General features: G+C 41.5%; 1 protein-coding gene across 21 annotated transcripts in view; it reads right to left on the bottom strand.

Annotated features, from left to right (window-relative positions):
- Positions 1-21,555, bottom strand: part of SETX (senataxin) — a 101,272-nt gene that overhangs the window by 28,613 nt on the left and 51,104 nt on the right. For 20 of the 21 annotated variants that reach the window (XR_012424215.1, XR_012424213.1, XR_012424214.1 and 17 more), the window contains 4 exons: positions 12,536-12,709; positions 9,675-9,907; positions 8,497-8,664; positions 7,475-7,631 (listed from right to left, as the gene is read on the bottom strand). Coding sequence is in view for 17 of the 21 variants with exons in the window: in XM_074016182.1 (XP_073872283.1) it covers positions 7,475-7,631; positions 8,497-8,664; positions 9,675-9,907; positions 12,536-12,709 (732 nt within the window). In the remaining 4 variants the exon portion in view is untranslated. Of the gene's footprint in view, positions 1-7,474; positions 7,632-8,496; positions 8,665-9,674; positions 9,908-12,535; positions 12,710-21,555 lie in introns of those variants that run through there. The other variant, XR_012424216.1, reaches the window with a different exon arrangement.

The raw sequence follows: 21,555 nt of genomic DNA, 5'->3' as shown, positions 1-21,555 counted from the left end.
ATGGAACAATAAGTTGTGGAAAGCCACAAGAGGTCTCTGAGGAGGAAAGCCTTCTAATTGCCATCATGTTCCCATGACCAGAACGTGACCTGCTCTCCTATCTATAAACACTGTGCTCAAGGAGAAAGACACTCCTTTGAAGCACCAGAATGTGGCCAGATATGCTGGCTCCTAGTTAGGGCCACTCCCCACAGCTGCTCTCCAATTAGTTAAAAAATAAATCAGTAGTTAAGTTTATACTGTTCAGCACAACGAAATTTACCTAAACCACCACTGCTACAGATTAGGTGTATGACACACCGCCCTGCTTTCACCATTTCACCCCTGAACACCTGCTTCTTAAATCTAAGTGATTGTACTCAATAAATAGTGTGGAGATCAGAGCTTGGCGCCTTTATAGCCTCTGATTTGCTCTGGCCCCCTGGCGCCCTCCTTTATGAACTCTTAACCTGTCTCTTCTCATTCCTTTGTCACCACCGAATTTCGCGTACCCTGCGGGTGGTGTCGAGGCTGGTCTCCAACACTCTTAACCGCAGAATATTTCAAGAACTTTTATATGTTATATATTAATATGTAATTTTCAGAACAGAATCTTATGTGACCATCGAGTCTTCTTTTGTAGAATACTCAGGATAAAGTTTTTAAAACTATGTTCCACCTCACCTTGATAGTCTAGAAAGTAAGGGACACAAGATGATAGAAATTCTTGGATATAGTAATTGCAAAAACTATAAAAATCAATTTAACTTGCCTGTTTATTAACCACGTTTTAATCTCAGGTTAACACATTTCTTTTTGCTTTTTTCTTGTCCTTTTCGTTTTAATTTTTTTTCTTTTATTATAATTTCTTCTATTGGGTTTTTTTAAAATCTTTTTTCTGGCCGGGCACAGTGGCTCACGCCTATAATCCCAGCACTTTGGGAGACAGAGGTGGGCAAATCACTTGAGGTCAGGAGTTTGAGACTAGCCTGGCCAACATGGCAAAACCCCATCTCTACCAAAAATACAAAAATTAGCCAGTCATGGTGGCTACTAAAAATACAAAAATTAGCCAGTCATGGTGGCACGCACCTGTAATCTTAGCTACTCAGGAGGCTGAGGCAGAAAGTTGCCTGAACCCAGGAGGTGGAGGTTGCAGTAAGCCAAAGATTGCACCACTGCACTCCAGCCTGGGTGACAGAGCAAGATTCCATCTCAAAAACACAAACAAATTAAAAAAACACCTTTATTTGTCTTTTTTTTTCCCCATGTGTTATTATTTTATCTAAAAATTCCCCACTATAAGGCTGGGCACAGTGGCTCATGCCTGTAATCCCAGAAGTTTGGGAGGCCAAGGCAGGTGGATCATGAGGTCAGGGGTTCGAGACCAGCCTGGAGAACATGGTGAAACCCCGTCTCTACTAAAAATACAAAAATTAGCTGGACATAGTGGCACATGCCTGTAATCCTAGCTACTCGGGAGGCTGAGGCAGGAGAATTGCTTGAACCCAGGAGGTGGAGGTTGCAGTAAGCCAAAGATTGCACCACTGCACTCCAGGCTGGGAGACAGAGCGAGACTCCATCTCAAAAAAAAAAAAAAAAAAATTTCCCCACTAAGGCCAGGTGCAGCGGCTCAGGGCTGTAATCCTAGCACTTTGGGAGGCCAAGGTAGGCAGACTGCTTGAATCCAGGAGTCTGAGACCAGCCTGGGCAACATGGTGGAACTCCACCTCTATCAAAAATGACAAAAATTGGCCCGGCGTGGTGGCCTCCCCCTGTGGTCCCAGCTACTTGGAAGGCAGAGATAGGAGGATTGCTTGAGCAGGGGAGGCGAGACCAGTCTCACAAATAAATAAATAAATAAATATTCCCCACTATATCACTGGGCTAAATTATGCAATCATGTAGCATTTGTCAGCATTTATTCCAATTGGACACGTCACAGTTATTTGTTTACTGTCTATCTCCATCCTTTAAATATTAAGTCCCAAAATAATAGAGTTTTGTTTTGATCACCACCTAGAAGAGTGGTGGGTACATAATAAATACAATGATTATATGAAAAATGAATGGCTTATTTTTACAGTTATCTACAGCATATTTTTTACCCCAGTTCAGCTCATTTTCCTAAATTTAAGGCCAACATTTACTTCAGGGTTTGAAAACTTTTTTCTTTTTTTTGAGATGGAGTCTCGCTCTGTCGCCCAGGCTGGAGTGCAGTGGCGTGATCTCGGCTCACTGCAAGTTCTGCCTCCCGGGTTCATGCCGATCTCCTGCCTCAGCCTCCCGAGCAGCTGGGACTACAGGCGCCCGCCACCACGTCTGGCTAATTTTTTCTATTTTTAGTAGAGACGAGGTTTCACCGTGTTAGCCAGGATGGTCTCGATCTCCTGACCTCGTGATCCACCCGCCGCGGCCTCCCAAAGTGCTGGGATTACAGGCATGAGCCACCGCGCCCGGCCTGAAAACTTCTTAATTCACTTATGTTTCCACTAGAAAGGTAGATGAGATGACCTGGAAACCCACCTACTATAAGCACCCAGAAATGTTCCACAAATTATAACAGACATCCTTTACATCGCTGGGTAAGCTCAGGAGAATGTTAAGAGAAATCCCTAGAGGCCAAAACCAGAGAGCTGAAAACCAGATTTGAAAGCCCCTGAGCTGTTGTAGCACCCATAAGGGAGCAAGGCTGGGCAGCAGTGTCTAGGTACCTGGGTGTCTGTTTTGTTCTTTAACATTCTTGAGGGATAATTTACATTCAGTGAAAGGAACAGACTTTAAAATTCTATGAGTTTGACATCGCCAAAGCTACCATTCCAATAAAAACATAGAAATTTCTACAATGGGAGCTTGGTAATGCCCACAAGAAAGTAGGGGGGCCTGGAAGAGGTGGAAGAATTAAAAACAAGTGTGATTATCTTGGCTTGGGCTCAGGTGGGCCATGAAAAATGATTTTAATTAAAATATAAACTACTAATCAAGCAATTTAATTAAATTTAATTCCATCTATTAATTATTGATTTAGATAAAATAATTTTTAAATACTTTATTTTTTCTGGCTTAGAAAAAATAAATGTTCTCCTTGTACTTTCCCACCCCTAAGCCTGTGTCACATGTGCATTTAGGGAATAAATACATAATACAGCAAATGTGGTCGGGGCAGTGTCTCATGCCTGTGATCCCAGCACCTTGGGAGGCTGAGGCAACAGGATTGCTTGAAGCCAGCCTGGGCAACATGATGAGACCCTGTCTCTACAAGAAAAATTTAAAAATTAACCCAGTGTGGTGGCAAACCTGCAGATCTAGCTACTTGGGAGGGTGAGGCAGGAGGATCACTTGAGCCCAGGAGGGCGAGGCTGCAGTGAGCCATGATCATGCCGATGCACCCCAGTCTGAGCGACAGAGAGAGACTCTGTCTTAAAAAGAAAAAAAAAAAAATCACCTCAAAGTTACTATGGAAATTAAATGAGAGGGGCACATAGGACTTGGCACATAATAAGCTCTTGTTAATAACAGCTATTATAAGTTAATAAAATATCCAATGGTTCTAAAAAAAAAACCACTTTCCAGAAACAACCCTCCCCTCAATTTAAAAATTGAGACCTCTCTCAATTTTAAAAAATACAATATGGCCGGGCGCGGTGGCTCAAGCCTGTAATCCCAGCACTTTGGGAGGCCGAGACGGGCGGATCACGAGGTCAGGAGATCGAGGCCATCCTGGCTAACACGGTGAAACCCCGTCTCAATTAAGAAATACAAAAAACTAGCCGGGCGAGGTGGCGGGCGCCTGTAGTCCCAGCTACTAGGGAGGCTGAGGCTGGAGAATGGCGTAAACCCGGGAGGCGGAGCTTGCAGTGAGCTGAGATCCGGCCACTGCACCCCAGCCTGGGTGACAGAGCGAGACTCCGTCTCAAAAAAAAAAAAAAAAAAAAAAAAAAAATACAATAAACAACACATGACAAAGGGTATCCAACCACAAATACAGTTGAGATTTTAAATATGAGAATACAATGAACCATTTTCAGTCAATACATACAAAAACCTTAGTTGAAGTAGAAATTTTTCTTGAAAAATATGAATTAGCAAAACTGACTCCAAACTAGAAAACATGAATAGACTTATAATCATTAATGACATTTAAACAGTAAACAGAAATTTACTCACTGTTAAAAAAAGACAACAAATACAAAATAAAACAATACTAATAACAAATCAGCCTTCAAGAAATAGACAAGTTGTCTTATACAAAACCTTCCAAATAACAACAAAAAAATTCCCAACTCTTTTTTTTTTTTTTTTTTTTGAGATGCAGTGTCGCTCTATCACCCAGGCTGGAGTGCAGTGGTACGACCTCGGCTCACTGCAAGCTCCGCCTCCCAGGTTCATGCCATTCTCCTACCTCAGCCTCCCAAGTAGCTGGGACTACAGGTGCCCGCCACCATGCCCGGCTAATTTTTTGTATTTTTAGTAGAGAGGGGGTTTCACCATGTTAGCCAGGATGGTTTCAATCTCCCGACCTCGTGATCCGCCCGCCTCAGCCTCCCAAAGTGCTGGAATTACAGGTGTCAGCCACCACACCAGGCCCCAAATAATTTTTTAAAGCCTGTGTAACTTCAATACTAAAACTAGACAAATACAGTGTAACAAAAATTACAGGCTGGCCTCATTGATGAACATTAATTTCAAAGTCCTAAATAAAACACTAGCAATCTAGCAGTGTATTAAAAACTAATACAAGACACCAAGGTGACCTTATTCTGTAAGAATCAAAGATATTTTAACATCAGAAAAACATTGTAATCTACCATATTAACAGATTAAAGAAAAATTTCATTACCATTTGAAGCATGCAATAAAATTCAACACCCATTCATGATAAAAACGCTAATGAGAAAGCAACTCTTTACCCTACTAACAGGTATACACAAAACCCAGAAATATACTTAATGGAGAGATGTTCAAGTCATTTCCTTAAAGGAGACCCAAGACCACTGGAAAGTGAAAATGAAAGTACTGAAAAAGAAAAAAGGTCTCTCTACTCAGAGAGGATATCATTTGCTCTCTTATTTATTCTTAGAGACAGCTTCACTCTTGTTGCCCAGACTGGAGTGCAAGGGCGCGATCTCGGCTCACTGCAACCTCCACTTCCCAGGTTCAAGTGATTCTCCTGCCTCAGCCTCCCAAGAAGCTGAGATTACAGGCCCATGCCACGACGTGCGGCTAATTTGTATTTTTAGTAGGGACAGAGTTTCACCATGTTGGTCAGGCTGGTCTCGAACTTCTGACCTCAGGTGATCCATCCACCTTGACATCCCAAAGTGCTGGGATTACCAGTGTGAGTCACTGCACCTGGGCTGCTCTCTAATTAAAAAAAAAAAAAATAAAGCTGGGCGCGTGGCTCACACCTGTAATCCCAGCACTCTGGAAGGCCGAAGTGGATGGATCATGAGGTCAGGAGATCGAGACCATCCTGGGCAACACAGTGAAACCCCCGTCTCTACTAAAAAAATGCAAAAAATTAGCCAGGCGTTGTGGCGGGCACCTGTAGTCCCAGCTACTCGGGAGGCTGAGGCAGGAGAATGGCGTGAACCCGGGAGACGGAGCTTGCAGTGAGCCGAGAACGCACTACTGCACTCCAGCCTGGGCGACAGAGCGAGACTCCGTCTCAAAAAAATAAAAATTAAAATTAAAATTAAAAAATCCAACCTAGACACCTCGTTTGCCTCACCCTAGTCCTGGCCCAGCTGTGCAGTCAATACACCTGAAAAGCAGCTTAAGCTCACGCCATTAGGGAAAGGCAAATGGAAACTACCAACTGCATGCTGCACAGAGACTGCTCTTGGGAGCATAACTGGTACAATCACTTTCAAGAATTTGGTACTACCTAGAAAACTGAAGATGTACAAACTCTTGAACCCCCACATTTTCACTTCGAGATATACATATGCTAAAGACCCATGTTTTAGTAAACTTTTTTAATGCTCATCTCAAGTTTGAAATAAAAAATTGAAAAGAAACTAAATTATCGATGAGTAAATTTTGCATGCCTTCAATGAAACACACTATAGCAGTTAATATGAGTGACAGCAGCTATTCACAATATCAATCTCACAAATGTAAAGGCAAGTGGAAAAATGTAAATCAGAGATTGACAATGTATTGTATGTTTTAAGAGCAAATGAATTCTATGTGTATGTAATACATATGTGATATAAGGAAAAACATGTGTGATCCCTCAGAATAAAGATGACATGTTCCAGCCTCTCTTATACATCGGTGTGGCCAAAAGAAAATAAGCAGAGGTGCTATTGGCAGGACCTAGAAACTTTCCTTATAACTTGGCTAGAATGTTCCCTCTCCCCCATCTTCATCTTTTCCTCATGTTTGCTGGAGCTGGAGCAGCTATCCTGACCACAGGTGCACTCGAGAATAGAGGCCACCCATGGTGGAGCAACCACATGGAGCCTGGGTCTCCAAGGACTCTCTAAGGCAGAGTCGCCAAACCAGTGACTCTGGTACCAGTTCTTAACTGCCCAACTCTGGGCTTTTTAACAAAAAGAAAGAAGTAAACTTCTATTATATTTAAGTCACTGTATTTGGAGTCTGCTAAATCAAATCCTGTTAAAAGGCCCTGTTAGGTATCCTTAAGGAAAATTAAATTTGGTAGGGAAGACAAGACATACGAGCTTGGAAAGGTCATCAAATACAAAGCCTTAACTATACCACTCAATACGAGTGATACGAAAAATGAGTGTTAAAGTTAAAAAAAGAAATAATTTCACATCTTCACTTCAGTGCCCTGAATCATTCGTTGTAATGCTCATTATCATGTACATTCTACCAAAAAAAGTTATCCCTCTAGTGTAATTAACATTTCTCAGCTTCAGTTTCCCCACCTACAAAATACAGATGGTAGGGTTAACACCAAGTTCCTGGGATTATTTTGAGAATTACTGACACACAGCCAACACTCAGTGACTGTAAACAATGATTGTTTTCACTAAGCCTGTGCTTACTCAAAGTCTCATCTTTCACCGCCACCTAATGCTCTAGGAACCTCATGAACCATCTGAGGCTCTTTTGCCCTGATTCTTTTTTTTTATGGCAATCTCTGCGCTCAAGTATTCCCTAACCCTCTACTTCCTGTGGCTAATTCCTAACTGCCCTTCTCTAACCCTCACACAATTGAACTGGGGTCCCTCTAAGGTGTCTGAAATACCCCACATTTTAGCCCCACTGTGGAACTTATCACACTCTATATTGACCTACTTCCTCACTAGACCGTGTGTCTCCTTGAAGTCTTCACTGATGAAACCTCAGTACCTGGCACAGGGTAAATGTTCAATGAAATACTTGCTAAATGAACTAACAAGCCACAGATTCAAGTAGAAGCTATTACCAGGACTGACTTGCTCTTTCCTTTGTCATTCAAAGTTGCCTACACTTAACACTGAAAACAAAAACAAGCTAAAAATCCACAAAAGTATCATACCTAAAGGATTCTTCTTGTCTTTACATTTTTCTTTGAATTCAAGAATAATTTTTTTCATGAGTTCATCAACAGCTGCATTGGAAGGTGCACACACGAGGACACGGTTTTGTTTGATTTTGGCATTGGAGTTTTCGTCTGAATGCCCCTTCCTCTGGTTCTACAGTTTGCCACATACACATACCAAACAAACACACAAAAAATATGGGTGAGCTCTATTATATAGCTTTAAAGTTTGTCTTTACTTCCATGTATTTTTGAAAGTTCTCATAATAAAGTTAAAATAAAAGCATCTACATCTTACACTGATATTTTAAATTACTCTAGCAAAAAAATTTGTCATAACTGCTCTGAGCCTTACTTTATCATCCACGTACTTTAATCAATACTCAATCCAGGCCAGGCACGGTGGCTCACGCCTGTAATCCCAGCACTCTGGGAGGCTGAGGCAGGCAGATCACTTGAGGTCAGGAGCTTGAGACCAGCCTGGCCAACATGGCAAAACCCTGTCTCTACTAAAAATACAAAAATTAGCTGTGGGTGGTGGTGTATGCCTGTAGTCCCAACTACTCGGGAGGTACTCGGGAGGCTGAGGCAGGAGAATCACTTGAACATGGGAGGCGGATATTGCAGTGAGCCGAGATCGTGCCACTGCACCCTAGCCTGGATGATAGCGAGACACTATCTCAAAAAAAAAAAAAAAAAAACCCACGATCCAACCAAAATGTAGCCCAGCATTCACAGTATTAGCTGTGGCCTACAGTGAAGCCTGAAGGTCATCATTCTCATCCTTACGATTTGTTTCCCATAAAATAGTGGTTTTTTTCCTCTTTTTACTTCTCATAACCTTCCCTTCCTCTGCCCCTCTGCCACCCTTGTCTCTGACACAGTTACACACAATATAAAAAATACACACACAGCAAAGAAGACATGGCATATTAATACTTATTTACATGTCAGGTAACTCAAGTAAAAGTAAAATGATGCATCTAGTTAACAGCATCAGTGCCCTCACCCATACCTACCTCTGTCAGTAGACAATAGAGGAGGCCAACAATAGTTTTTGATTTTCCTGTTCCAGGTGGTCCATGAATCAAGCAGATTTTGGCAACTGATGGTGAGTGTTTCACCATAGCATATGCAGTTTCTATTGCTTTCTTTTGGTCTTCATTGAAATCTCTTAAGTAAGCAATCTATATAAAAACACATTTTTGAGAATGAGTTGCTGTTTCTGTAGTGGAATTTGAAAGGAAGACCATGAAAAAGACCTGTTCAAATCTCTTTCAATGCTTCAGACAAAAGCTTTGGTTATGGTCAGACAAGATAAGGGCACCAAAGTAACCCTTAATCTAAAAACACGTTCACTGCTGGAAAGAAAGCTCATTACTAATTACTAATTAGTGTCTGTAAGGCTTCAAGTACTTACAAATACCACAACCGTATTTTTGTGTTTTATTCTTACAAAGATAACTACAATAAACTGCATTTACTAATCCACACCTTTTCTTTTTACTACTCTGTTTTTCTTCCTTCTTTAGTCAATTTTCTCCTTAGTGAAAACATCCCGAGACTATGTATTTCCTAACACATGTGTACAGGGGAACAAACGTGGATTTCAGGGTCAGATCTGAGTCTAAGCTTCACTCACTTACAAGTTGGGTCACTACACTCCTAACCTAAGCCTTAGCCTCTGTTACTCATTAAATCTAGGATTCCTTGAAAGTGAGAATAGACTGAGATATTATGCACATGAAAGCCATAGCATACAGTAGAGTTTCAAAAAATATTACTTTCTTTTTGCATTTCTCTGTGTTAATTTTGCAGGGTTTATATACAGCTTCACATGTTCAGATGACATCTTTGCATTTCCAACAATACCAGCCAATTCTCCATCAATTATTCAAATGTAAATTTAACACCACTAAACCTGAGACTTCTCATCGAATGCACATTAAGTAGGCTGCTGAGCTAACATTTTAATGTTGCTCTTCCAGCAACCTTCAACTCTCATTGTACTGTACCTTTTCCCGAGGTGAGCCGACTAACCTCAATTACTACTCTGCAATATTAAAGAAAACTAACACTAAACTGTTCACCGTGAACATGTCTTTGTTGTAGACATAAAGGAATATGTAGCAGCTAAAAATATGATGCTTTAGCATCCTAACATGAAATTATCTAGTATCATATAATCATCACTCACAATTCTCTCAGATGTTGTAGTTAGTAAATCTTTTGTACAGAAGTCCATAGGGTTTGGATTCAGAACAGCTCTAGCCAGTTGGTTCCGACTACCCAACAGAGACATGGCTTTCAACTTCCTTTGTGTCGTTACCAGAGAACTGATTACAATACAATTCACAAGTTCGTTTAAATTGGCCGGAAAATTCTCTTGAGTCTGGATGGAAAGGTAACATTCAGCTTTCCCATTACGCACTATCATTAAGAAAGAGAAAAAGCAACTTCAGTTATCACTGAATAATGTGTTGCCTAGTTTAAAAGGTCATGCAGAATTAGGTAATTTTAACATTATTTTTGGATATTATTTACATAATTTACCCAATAAATATTTATGGACTGCTTCCTGAACCCAGTAACGTTCTGTCCTCCAGAGGCTTATTTTCTAGAAGAGGGAGGCAGACAACCAAATAAATACGTCAAGTGGTAGTAAGTGCTCTAAAGAAAACAGACAAAGGGAGGAAGTGATGGGGATGGAGGCGGATAGGCTGGTCCAGGAAGGTCTTCCTGAAGAAATATTTGAGCAGAGACTTGAAGTAAGGGAGTATGCACTTAGCAGGGGGTAAACAATGCTACACACAGAAAATCAGCAACTGCAAAGATCTTTGAAGACAGAGATGTGCCAGGAATATTTTAGAAATAGGGAGAAGGCTAACATGGCTAGAAGGAAAAATAGGGAGAAGAATGCTTAGTGACTCAGAGTAAAATGGGCTGTATTTTATAGGGCTGTGCAGATCGCAGTAATGACTCTGAACGCTATTCAGGATCAGGTAGAAAACCATCGGGCACTCTGTGTAGGGAAATAACATGCTCTATCTCACAAACTGAAAGAACCACTCTTACCTCAGAACAAAGAATAACAACAATAATAAAAGTACAGAAACAAAAAGACCACTTACAAGGTTACCATAGTAATTTAGGTAAAAGTTAATGACAGCTTGGACCAGGATACACTAGTAGACGTGGGAACTGGATTTGGGATATATTGCAAAGGAAAAGTCAATCAGATCTGCTGACAAATTAGAAGTGAGGTGTGAGAGAAGGTAAGGATCATGGATAACTCCAAGGTTTTTGGTCTGAGTAACTGAAAGAATGGAGGCCCCAATTAACAAGATGGGAAAGAATGAAGGAAGTGCAGATGTCAGGCAGAAAATCAAGCGTTAACTTTTGGACTAGTGGATTTGAAATGTCTAACATATTTCCAAATGGAGATATCCGAGAGATGATTTTGATCTATGAGGAGTTCAGGGAAGGAGACTGCCTTAGAACTATATATTTGGCAAAGGTAATCGTTTTTAGGAGCCAAAAGCACAGAGTAAGACATCAATCCTCACTGCAACTCTTCTAAACGTATCCTAAATGTATCTACAGAATTAGGCCCTGATCACACAAATAAACATGGTACACCTGTTATAATGCAGTACAATGTTGACACACTTTATTGCTACTTTTAAGATATCATGCAAAAAGGAGAAGGAATAATAAAATAACGTTCTTCTCTTCACATAACTAAGACTAAAAAAGTTGCAACTGCCAAAAGGCAGTTTGTCATAAGAAAAACAATGTGGGGCCGGGCGCGGTGGCTCAAGCCTGTAATCCCAGCACTTTGGGAGGCCGAGACGGGCGGATCACAAGGTCAGGAGATCCAGACCATCCTGGCTAACACAGTGAAACCCCGTCTCTACTAAAAAATGCAAAAAAACTAGCCGGGCGGGTTGGCGGGCGCCTGTAGTCCCAGCTACTCGGGAGGCTGAGGTAGGAGAATGGCGTAAACCTGGGAGCCGGAGCTTGCAGTGAGCTGAGATCCGGCCACTGCACCCCAGCCTGGGCGACAGAGCAAGACTCCGTCTCAAAAAAAAAAAAAAAAAAAAAGAAAGAAAAACAATGTGGACTTTGCAGTCAACAAAAGCAGGTTTCAATTCTGGACTTACCACTTAACACTGATGATAGCCTTGAATAGGTTACTTAATATCCCTGAGCCATGATTTTCTGATGAGCAAGGAATAATTTCTACTACTTTTTGGGGCTTCAGGGAAGATTATAAATGTGCATAAGAAGAACAAGTCTCAGCCGGGCACGGTGGCTCATGCCTGTAATCCCAGAACTTTGGGAGGTAGGTGGATAGGGGTGAGGAGTTTAAGACCAGCCTGGCCAACATGGTAAAACCCTGTCTCTACTAAAAACACAAAAAATTAGCCGGGACTGGTGGCGGATGCCTACAATCCCAGCTACTTGGGAAGCTGAGGCAGGAGAATCGCTTGAGTCCAAGAGGTGGAGAGTACAGTGAGTCGATACGGCATCACTGCACTCTAGCCTGGACAACAAGAGGGAAATTCCATCTCAAAAAAAAAAAAAAAAGGGGGGGGACAAGTATCACTGCATACATCTGGTATTCATTAAATTTAGGCTAACATTTTTGTTATTAAATTATCTAGGGAGAAACATACAATGGATGGAAGTGATGTAAGCAGATTCCTTACAGTGAGTTTCATGTTTGGTCATCTCATTAGTAATTGGCCACAAAACTAAGGATGAAATGTAATTTAACAAACAACAGATGGTCTGCAAATGATCCATTTTATAGCAAACACAATGACGGATAAAGAAATGTAACAAAAGGATAGAACATTACAAAAATAAATACAAGGTCTTTTCCAGGTAAGTCTAGAAAAACTAGAAAAGAGACTCTGAACGGCAAGTAATCAACATAGCAAAAACATGTTTGGTAAATGTATATCAAATACACTTGATATACACAATTTAGAAGCAAATTAGAAGACGAGATTGTATCTGACATTTCCTGTCAATGTCTCATTATTTACTTACTGACTGAAGTGCGGCGAAATTTATGAACATAACCAGAATGATATTCGTGGAGATCTTGTATGTCATTTCTCTCTGCATCTTTCTTCTCTTCATTTATTCTCTCAGGAACTAAAAACACCAAATCGTTTTCCTTTGGATAAAGCTGTTTAGCCAATTCACATTCTTCCAGATAAACTATGAAACAACAAGAAGTTGGAATTTATATAACTCTAAGAGAATTATTTTAAATAAGATTAACTTAAAAGAAATTAAATCCTTGTATTAAGTTCAAAAATACACAGCACTAATGGACTCAGCATATACTTTAAAATGGTAATCTAATTCAATCAAAAACTTAAAATATTAAAAATATCAGCTACAGAATATAGTATTCTTCAAAACTGCCATAAGGCCAAAATAGTAGCTAATACATTTTCTTTCCTTTAGGTTTATTGTTTTTTTTTTTTTTTTTTTGGAGACTGGGTCTCACTCTGTCACCCAGGCTGAAGTGCAGTGGCGCGATCTCGGCTCACTGTAAGCTCTGCCTCCTGGGTTCATGCCATTCTCCTGCCTCAGCCCCCCGAGTAGCTGGGACTACAGGTACCCGCCACCACGCCCGGCTACTTTTTTTGTATTTTCAGTAGAGACGGGGTTTCACCGTGTTGGCCAGGCTGGTCTCGACCTCCTGACCTTGTGATTCGCCTGCCTCGACCTCCCAAAGTGTTGGGACTATAGGGTTGAGCCACCATGCCCAGCCTATTCTGGCTTTTAACTAAATTTCTCTCATTTGTTTCCAACTTTCAAAATCCCTGAAGAAAATTCGGAAACAAATCCAAGTAGTTATAAACTGCATAATGTTGCTGTGGTGATGGACCTGATATATACAACAGTGGTCCCATAAGATAGTATTTTTATTGTATCTTTTCTATGTTTAGTACAAGAATACTTCCCCATGTTACAATTACCTACAGTATTCAGTACGGTAACATGCTGTACAGATTGATAGCCTAGGTGTTACCAACATGTTACCAACATCGTGAGAAGCTGGCATGATGATGAAATCGCCTGACACATTTCTGAGAACGTATCCCCATCAAGTGACTCGTGACTGTACATACAAGAATTTTGCAACTTCTACGCATTTCAAACAAATGGGAAAAGAAAGTGGTAACTACGTGGGACTAGGAAAACAGAGAAAGCACTGGAATAAAGTTCAGTACCAACTGCTGAATCTAGCCCTATACTCTGAAAAATACAAGCCACTGTTGAGAGAAACTGAAGAGAGCCTAAACAAATGAAGAAATGTACTAAGTTCAAGGCCTAAGACTTAATACTGTTAAAATGTCAGCTCTCCCCAAATTAATCTTTAGAGTTAAAGCAATCCTAGTAAAAATACCAGCAGGCAGCCGGGCGCGGTGGCTCGTGGCTGTAATCCCAGCACTTTGGGAGGCCAAGGCAGGTGGATCACGAGGTCAGGAGATTGAGACCATCCTGGCCAACACGGTGAAACCCCATCTCTACTAAAAACACAAAAAATTAGTTGGGCATGGTGGCAGGCACTGGTAGTCCCAGCTACTTGGGAGGCTGAGGCAGGAGAATGGCATGAACCTGGGAGGCGGAGCTTGCGTGAGCTGAGATTGCACTATTGCATTCCAGCCTGGGTGACAGAGCGAGACCCCGTCTCAAAAAAAAAAAAAAAAAAAAGGCCAGGCATGGTGGCTCACGCCTGTAATCCCACCACATTGGGAGGCCGAGGCAGGCAGATCACCTGAGGTCAGGAGTTTGAGACCAGCCTGGCCAACATGGTGAAACCCCATCTCTACTAAAAATACAAAAATTAGCCGGGCGCAGTTGCAGGCACCTGTAATCCCAGTTACTCGGGAGGGTGAGGCAGGACAATTGCTTGAACCCGGGAGGTGGAGGTTGCTGTGAGCCAAGATTGCGCCACTGTACTCCAGCCTGGACAACAAGAGTGAGACTTCGTCTCAAAAACAAAAACAAAAACAAAACCAAAAAAAACCAGCAGGCATTTTTATAAATGTTGACAAGTTGATTCTAAAACTGATGACAATAAAAAGAAACTAAAAAGAACAAAACTGGAAGGCTTAAACTATCCAATTTCAGTATTTTTTTATAAAGCAACAATAAGAGACTGTGGTATTGGTGTAAGGCAGCTACACAGATAAAGAAAACAGTGTCTAAAAGCAGACCTGCAATCAAGATCAACTGATATGCTGACAAATATGCCAAGTTACTGAATGGCAAGGTTATTCAATGAGAAAGGCTACATTTTTTAAGAAGTAACACTAAAACTGAGACCTATTTTCACATTGTTTTTGATTATTTTTGTAGAGACTGGGTCTTGTTCTATCTCCCAGACTGGAGTGCAGTGGCATGATCACAGTTCACTGCAGCCTTAAACCCTTGGGCTCAAGAAATCCTCCTGCCTCAGCCTCCCATGTCACTGGGACCATAGGTGTGTGCCACCATGCTCAGCTAACTTTTTTTTACTGTTCTGTAGAGACAGGGTCTTGCTATTTTGCCCAGACTGGTCTCAAACTCCTGGCCTCAAGTGATCCTCCTGTTGTGGCCTCCTAAAGTGATGAGATTACAAGTATGAACCACTGCGTCTGAATTCTACCTTTAAAAAAGCAAAAAAACCCTAAATCCTTACATATGTCATATATAAAAATAAAATTGAAATGGTCATCAACATAAACACTAAAATTAAACTATAAAATTTAGAAAAAAAAATAGGAGAAAATTGTGACCGTGGGTTAGGTAAATGTTTCTTAGGACACAAAAAGCATGAACCATAAAAGAAAAAAACTGATAAACTGGATGCCATCAAAATCAAAACTTTTGCTCTATGCAAGATACTGTTAGGAAAATTAAAAGGTAAGCCAAGGATTAGGAGTAAATATTTTCAATATATAAATATAATAACTTGTCTCTAGGATATAAAGAACTGAAAAATAAGTAAAAATAAGAGGACAGCCGGGCGCGGTGGCTCAAGCCTGTAATCCCAGCACTTTGGGAGGCCAAGGCGGGTGGATCACGAGGTCAGGAGATCGAGACTATCCTGGCTAACATGGTGAAACCCCGTCTCTACTAAAAATACAAAAAAACTAGCTGGGCGTGGTGGCGGGCGCCTGTAGTCTCAGCTACTTGGGAGGCTGAGGCGGGAGAATGGCGTGAACCCGGGAGGCGGAGCTTGCAGTGAGCCGAGATCACGCCACTGCACTCCGGCCTGGGAGACACAGCGAGACTCCGTCTCAAAAAAAATAAATAAAATAAAATAAGAGGACAAACAATCCAAGTAAAAATGGAAAATACATGAAGGGATATGTACATTGCCAGTAAGTCTGTGAAAAGATTCTCAACATTGTTAGTCATTCTAGAAAAGTAAATTAAAACCACAATGACATACTACTACACACCCGCTTGAATCACCAAAATTAAAAACACCACGCAGGCGCACTAGCTCACACCGGTAAACCCAGCACTTTGGGAGGCCAAGGCAGGCGGATCACCTGAGATCAGGAGTTCGAGACCAGCCTGGCCAACATGGTGAAACAACGTCTCTACCAAAAATACAAAAATTAGCCGGGCATGGTGGGGCACCTGTAACCCCAGCTACTTGGGAGGCTGAGGCAGGAGAATTGCTTGAACGCAGGAGGCGGAGGTTGCAGTGAGCTGAGATCGCGACATTGCACTCCAGTCTGGGACAACAGAGCAAGACTCTGTCCCAAAAAAAGAGAGCTCAGGAGCCTCAGCCAGCTCCAAATCCACCAGGAGAAAGGTAAGACCAACTCAAGTGTGAAAATACTAAAGCAGCACTCTGACAAAAATCAGTACAGCATACAGCACAGGGTCTTAATGGTTCATGGGGTTTGAACTGGCAGTATTTGAAACTCAAAGCTTCTGAGGGACAAGACAAGAAGGGAGAAGTACCCTTTTATAACTGCATACTGTAAGTAGAACCAAAAGGGGAGAAAATTTAGAGTCCTGCAAGACCCTCAAAAGTGGAACAAACTCTGGACTTCACTACACTTGCAAAAAAGGGTGTCACTGAACTTGTAATTGCTTAAACCATCTCATTACCTCGGAAATAGAAATAAAATTAATAAATCCATACTACAAAAAAAATAAGAAAACAGAGATCCAACATATTAATGAAAATTCTCAGCCTGGGATTTTGAGGCTGCAGTGAGCTGTGACTGTGCCACTGAACTTCAGCCTGGGCGACAGGCTGTTGAAACAGACCCTGTTTCAAAAACAAAACAAACCAAAAAAAAAAAAAAAAAAAAAGAAAGAAAGAAAATTCTCCCCAAAACAAGTGGGAAGGAAAAGAATACTGAATTAGGCTGGGCGCAGTGGCTCACGCCTATAATTCGAGCACTTTGCAGGACCAAGGCAGGAGGATCACCTGAGGTCAGGAGTTCAAGACCAGCCTGGCCAAAACGGCAAAGCCCTGTCTCTACTAAAAATACAAACATTAGGCCGGGCGCGGAGGCTCAAGCCTGTAATCCCAGCACTTTGGGAGGCCGAGATGGGCGGATCACGAGGTCAGAAGATCGAGACCATCCTGGCTAACACGGTGAAACCCCGTCTCTACTAAAAAAATACAAAAAACTAGCCGGGCGAGGTGGTGGGCGCCTGTAGTCCCAGCTACTCGGGAGGCTGAGGCAGGATAATGGCTTGAACCCGGGAGGTGGAGCTTGCAGTGAGCTGAGATCCGGCCACTGCACTCCAGCCTGGGCGACAGAGCGAGACTCTGCCTCAAAAAAAAAAAAAAAAAATACAAACATTAGCTGGGCATGGTGGGACGTGCCTGTAATCCCAGATGGTTGGGAGGCTGAGGCAGGAGAATCACTTGAACCTGGGAGGCAAAGGATGCAGTGAGCAGAGATCACACCACTGCACTTCAGCCTGGGTAACAGAGTAAGACTCTATCTCAAAAAAAAGAATACTGAATTAAACATATTAGCTACTTATTTGGGGATATAAAAAACTATTTTGAAGAAATACCTCAAAAATGAAAAGAAATAAAAAGAAAAACCATTAAAAAAAAAAAAGGACAAGAAACTGGACATTCACTCATTACAAATGAAAAAACAGTAACTTTACAGTGCAGATACATGAGACGCCACCGTAACGAAGTGATGGAAGTTAGTATCACCAGCATGAGATTTATCAACATCATGTACCTCCCGATCTGACAGACTGAGAAGAGCACAAATGGCTTGTATGTTTTCTTGGCAAAAATGCAAAATCTGAATTTGACTCACAAGGAAGTATCAGAGAAACCCAAATGGAGGGACATTCTGAAAAGTAACTGGACAGCACTCTTTAAAAACATGTACGCCATGAAAGATAAAGACAGAATGAGGACGTAATTGTTCTAGACTGAAGGAAACTAAGAAGGCCTCACAACTGAATGGGATTTGTGATCCTAGATTGGACCCTGGAGCAGAAAACAGACAAGTGGTATAATATGAATAAGGTCTAATTAACTCTTAGTTCATACCAACATAAAACCCTGGTTTTGATCATTGTACTGTATTTACATAAGATGTTAACATTTGAGGAAACTTGGTAAAGGTTATAGGAACTCTACTAATTTTGCAATTTTTAAAAAAAATCTGCAATTATTTCAAAATAAAAAATTAATTCCTCTGGCCGGGAGCGGTGGCTCACGCCTGTAATCCCAGCACTTTGGGAGGCCGAGACGGGCGGATCACGAGGTCAGGAGATCAAGACCATCCTGGCTAACACGGTGAAACCCCGTCTCTACTAAAAATGCAAAAAACAATTAGCTGGGCGTGGCAGCGGGCGCCTGTAGTCCCAGCTACTTGGGAGGCTGAGGCAGGAGAATGGCGTGAACCCGGGAGGCAGAGCTTGCAGTGAGCCGAGATCGCACCACTGCACTCCAGCCTGGGCAACTGAGCGAGACTCCGTCTTAAAAAAAAAAAAAATGTTATTCCTCCAAGGCAAATCCAACCCCATAGGATTCTTCATCACCCTACTCCATCCCATGTAACTCCCTTCTCCCATAACAAAGGAACCCTGCCTCCTAACACCAGCTTTCTTACACATTAGCTCTATTTTACAATACACAAAATCATTTAAGAACTACTAATACTAAGCCAGTTCCACTACTGACAACAAATCTCACAAATTTTAGCTGCTGTCACCCAGGATGGACTGCAATGGCGCAATCTCGGTTCACTGCAACCTCTGCCTCTTGCATTCAAGCAATTTTCCTGCATCAGCCTCCCTAATAGCTGGGATTACAGGTATGTGCCACCACATCCGACTAATTTTGTATTTTTAGTAGAGACGAGGTTTCGCCATGTTGGCCAGGCTGGTCTCGAACTTCCGACCTCAGGTGATCCAACAGCCTTGGCCTCCCAAAGTGCTAGGATTCCAGGTGTGAGCCACTGTGCCCAGCCAAGGTTACTATTTCTTTTCTTTTTTTTTTTTTTTGAGATGGAGTCTTGCTCTGTCACCCAGGCTGGAGTACAGTGGCCGAATCTCAGCTCACTGAAAGCTCCGCCTCCCGGGTTCACGCCGTTCTCCTACCTCAGCCTCTCAAGTAGCTGGAACTACAGGTGCCTGTCACCTCGCCCGGCTAGTTTTTTGTATTTTTTTTTAGTAGAGACGGGGTTTCACCGTGTTAGCCAGGATGGTCTCGATCTCCTGACCTCGTGATCCACCTGTCTCGGCCTCAAGGCTACTATTTCTAAAAGTACTTGTACCATTTTCTTCTCTGTGGGTTATGTATATGACCAATTTAAAATATAATTAGGTTCACTTACTTCAATTGTATTTCTTTTTAAGGTTTGCTTTTTAAAATTCATCTTTGTTGATTTAATTGTTCAAAAGTCATATATATGTAAAAAGTATACTCTAGTTCTATCAGTTTGATTTATTTATTTAGAGACAGGGTCTTGTTAATGTCGCCTAGGCTGGAGTGCAGTGACTATTCACATATGTGATCATAACACACAACAGCCTCAAACTCCTGGGCTCAAGTGATCTTGCCTCAGCCTACTGCATAGCAGAGACTACAAAGGCACAGGCCACTGTGCCCAGCTCTTTACTTCATTAGGTATATGCATTCAGAATTGTCGTATCTACTGTTGAACCAAAATATTCCCTTTTTATCTCAAATAATGCTTTCTGAGCTGCGTGTGGTGGCTCACACCTGTAATCCCAGCACTTTGGGAGGCTGGGGCAGGCGGGTTACCTGAGGTCAGGAGTTCGAGACCAGCCTGGCCAACATGGCAAAACCCCGTCTCTACTAAAAACAAAAATTAGCTGGGCACGGTGGTGAGTGCCTGTAATCCCAGCTACTCAGGAGGCTGAGGCAGGAGATTCGCTTGAACTCGGGAGGCAGAGGTTGCAGTGAGCCAAGATCGGCCACTGCACTCCAGCCTGGACGACAGAGCAAGACTGTCTCAAAATAATAATAATAACAACAACAACAACAACAACAATAACGCTTTCTGCCTTAATGTGTATTTAGTTTGATATTAACAGAATTAAATAAGTTTTAATTTGGATATGCATAATTATCTTTTACTTACAATCTTTATGTATCCTTATTTTCAGATGTATTACCCACTAACAGCATATAGCATGCCCAGATTGGTGTCGAAATACCACTTTCAACTAAAATACAGCAAGGCTCCTTAGAAAACTGGAAGTTCAGTTACGGGATAAAAACAATATATATGATGAACTTGGAACATCCTGTCACAGCACACAGCCTCAGAGCCAACTAGAAGGAGCTGACTGAAATGGACTGAAACACAAGCATACCAATCCATGCACTCACAGTTTTTTTTTTTAAGCTTACCAGTCACCACTGGCACTTACTAGTGAATTTTTTTTCTTTTTTGAGAAGGAGTCTTGCTGTGTCTCCCAGGTTGGAGTGCAGTGGCATGATCTCAGCTCACTGCAACCTCTGCCTCCAGGGTTCAAGCAATTCTCCTGCCCCAGCCTCCCTATTAGCTAGGACTATAGGCACGCGCCACCATGTTTGGTTGATTTTTGTATTTTTAGTAGAGACGGGGTTTTGCTGACAAGCCGGGCTGGTCTTGAACTCTTGACCTCAGGTGATCTGCCCACCTTGGCCTCCCAAAGTGCTGGGATTACAGGGCGTGAGCCACTGCACCCAGACTACTAGTGAATTAAACTCATTATTCTGAAAAGTGATCAAGCGTCAAGTATTTATACTGCCTTTCCTTTATAAACTATACTACTGAGTAACCAAATAGAAGTAGAGAATTTTCTCTCTAGAGAAGTATTCCAGCTAACATAAAATAATTAAAGTGTCACCATTTTGCTCCCTTTAATGAATTAATAACTAAGTGCAAGCAGCTGTGATTATCAGAAAAATAAACTAGGTATCATGTACCTGCTGCTGCTGATGGAACATATGACCAACTATAAAACAGTTTTGCCAAAACCGAATAAAAATTTACCTGAATTGGATCAATTCTCTAGCTCCAACTATCAATTTATAGGAAACACACAGAGGACACAGACATTCTAAACACCACCAAGGGGATGCGGTATCAGCAAAATCCAGACCATGATTAACTCTACAAAATTTTCTCAATTTTTTCAACAAAAAAATTGCAAGGGAAGAAAATGAGAGAATTCTAGTTCAAAAAGACCTATCAAGTAATGCCACTGGGTGGACTAACTTGCCTTTGGGTGGACTAATTTGGATCTTAAGCTGAAAAAAAGTGTTATGAGATAATTGAAAATCTGAACACTGACTGATATGAAGGGATTACTGGTAACTTTTTAGGTATGACTGTTACTTTTCTTATTTTTTAGAGATACTCACTAACATAGTTACAAATGACCAACAAGAGATGACATGCAAAACCTCTCCACAGAAAACTTGAAAACACTGAGAAAAATTTAACCCAAGTAATTGAAGACATATACCTTATTCATGAATTAGAAAGTATTAAAAGTTGTCAATTCTTCCCAAATTTCCACTTCTTTTCCTCTATAATTTA

Source organism: Macaca fascicularis, chromosome 15, assembly GCF_037993035.2.
Source record: "Macaca fascicularis isolate 582-1 chromosome 15, T2T-MFA8v1.1".
NCBI classification, from domain to species: Eukaryota; Metazoa; Chordata; class Mammalia; order Primates; family Cercopithecidae; genus Macaca; species Macaca fascicularis.
The sequence above is the reverse complement of the archived record's forward strand: the minus strand, read 5'-3'. Positions and strand labels throughout refer to the sequence as shown.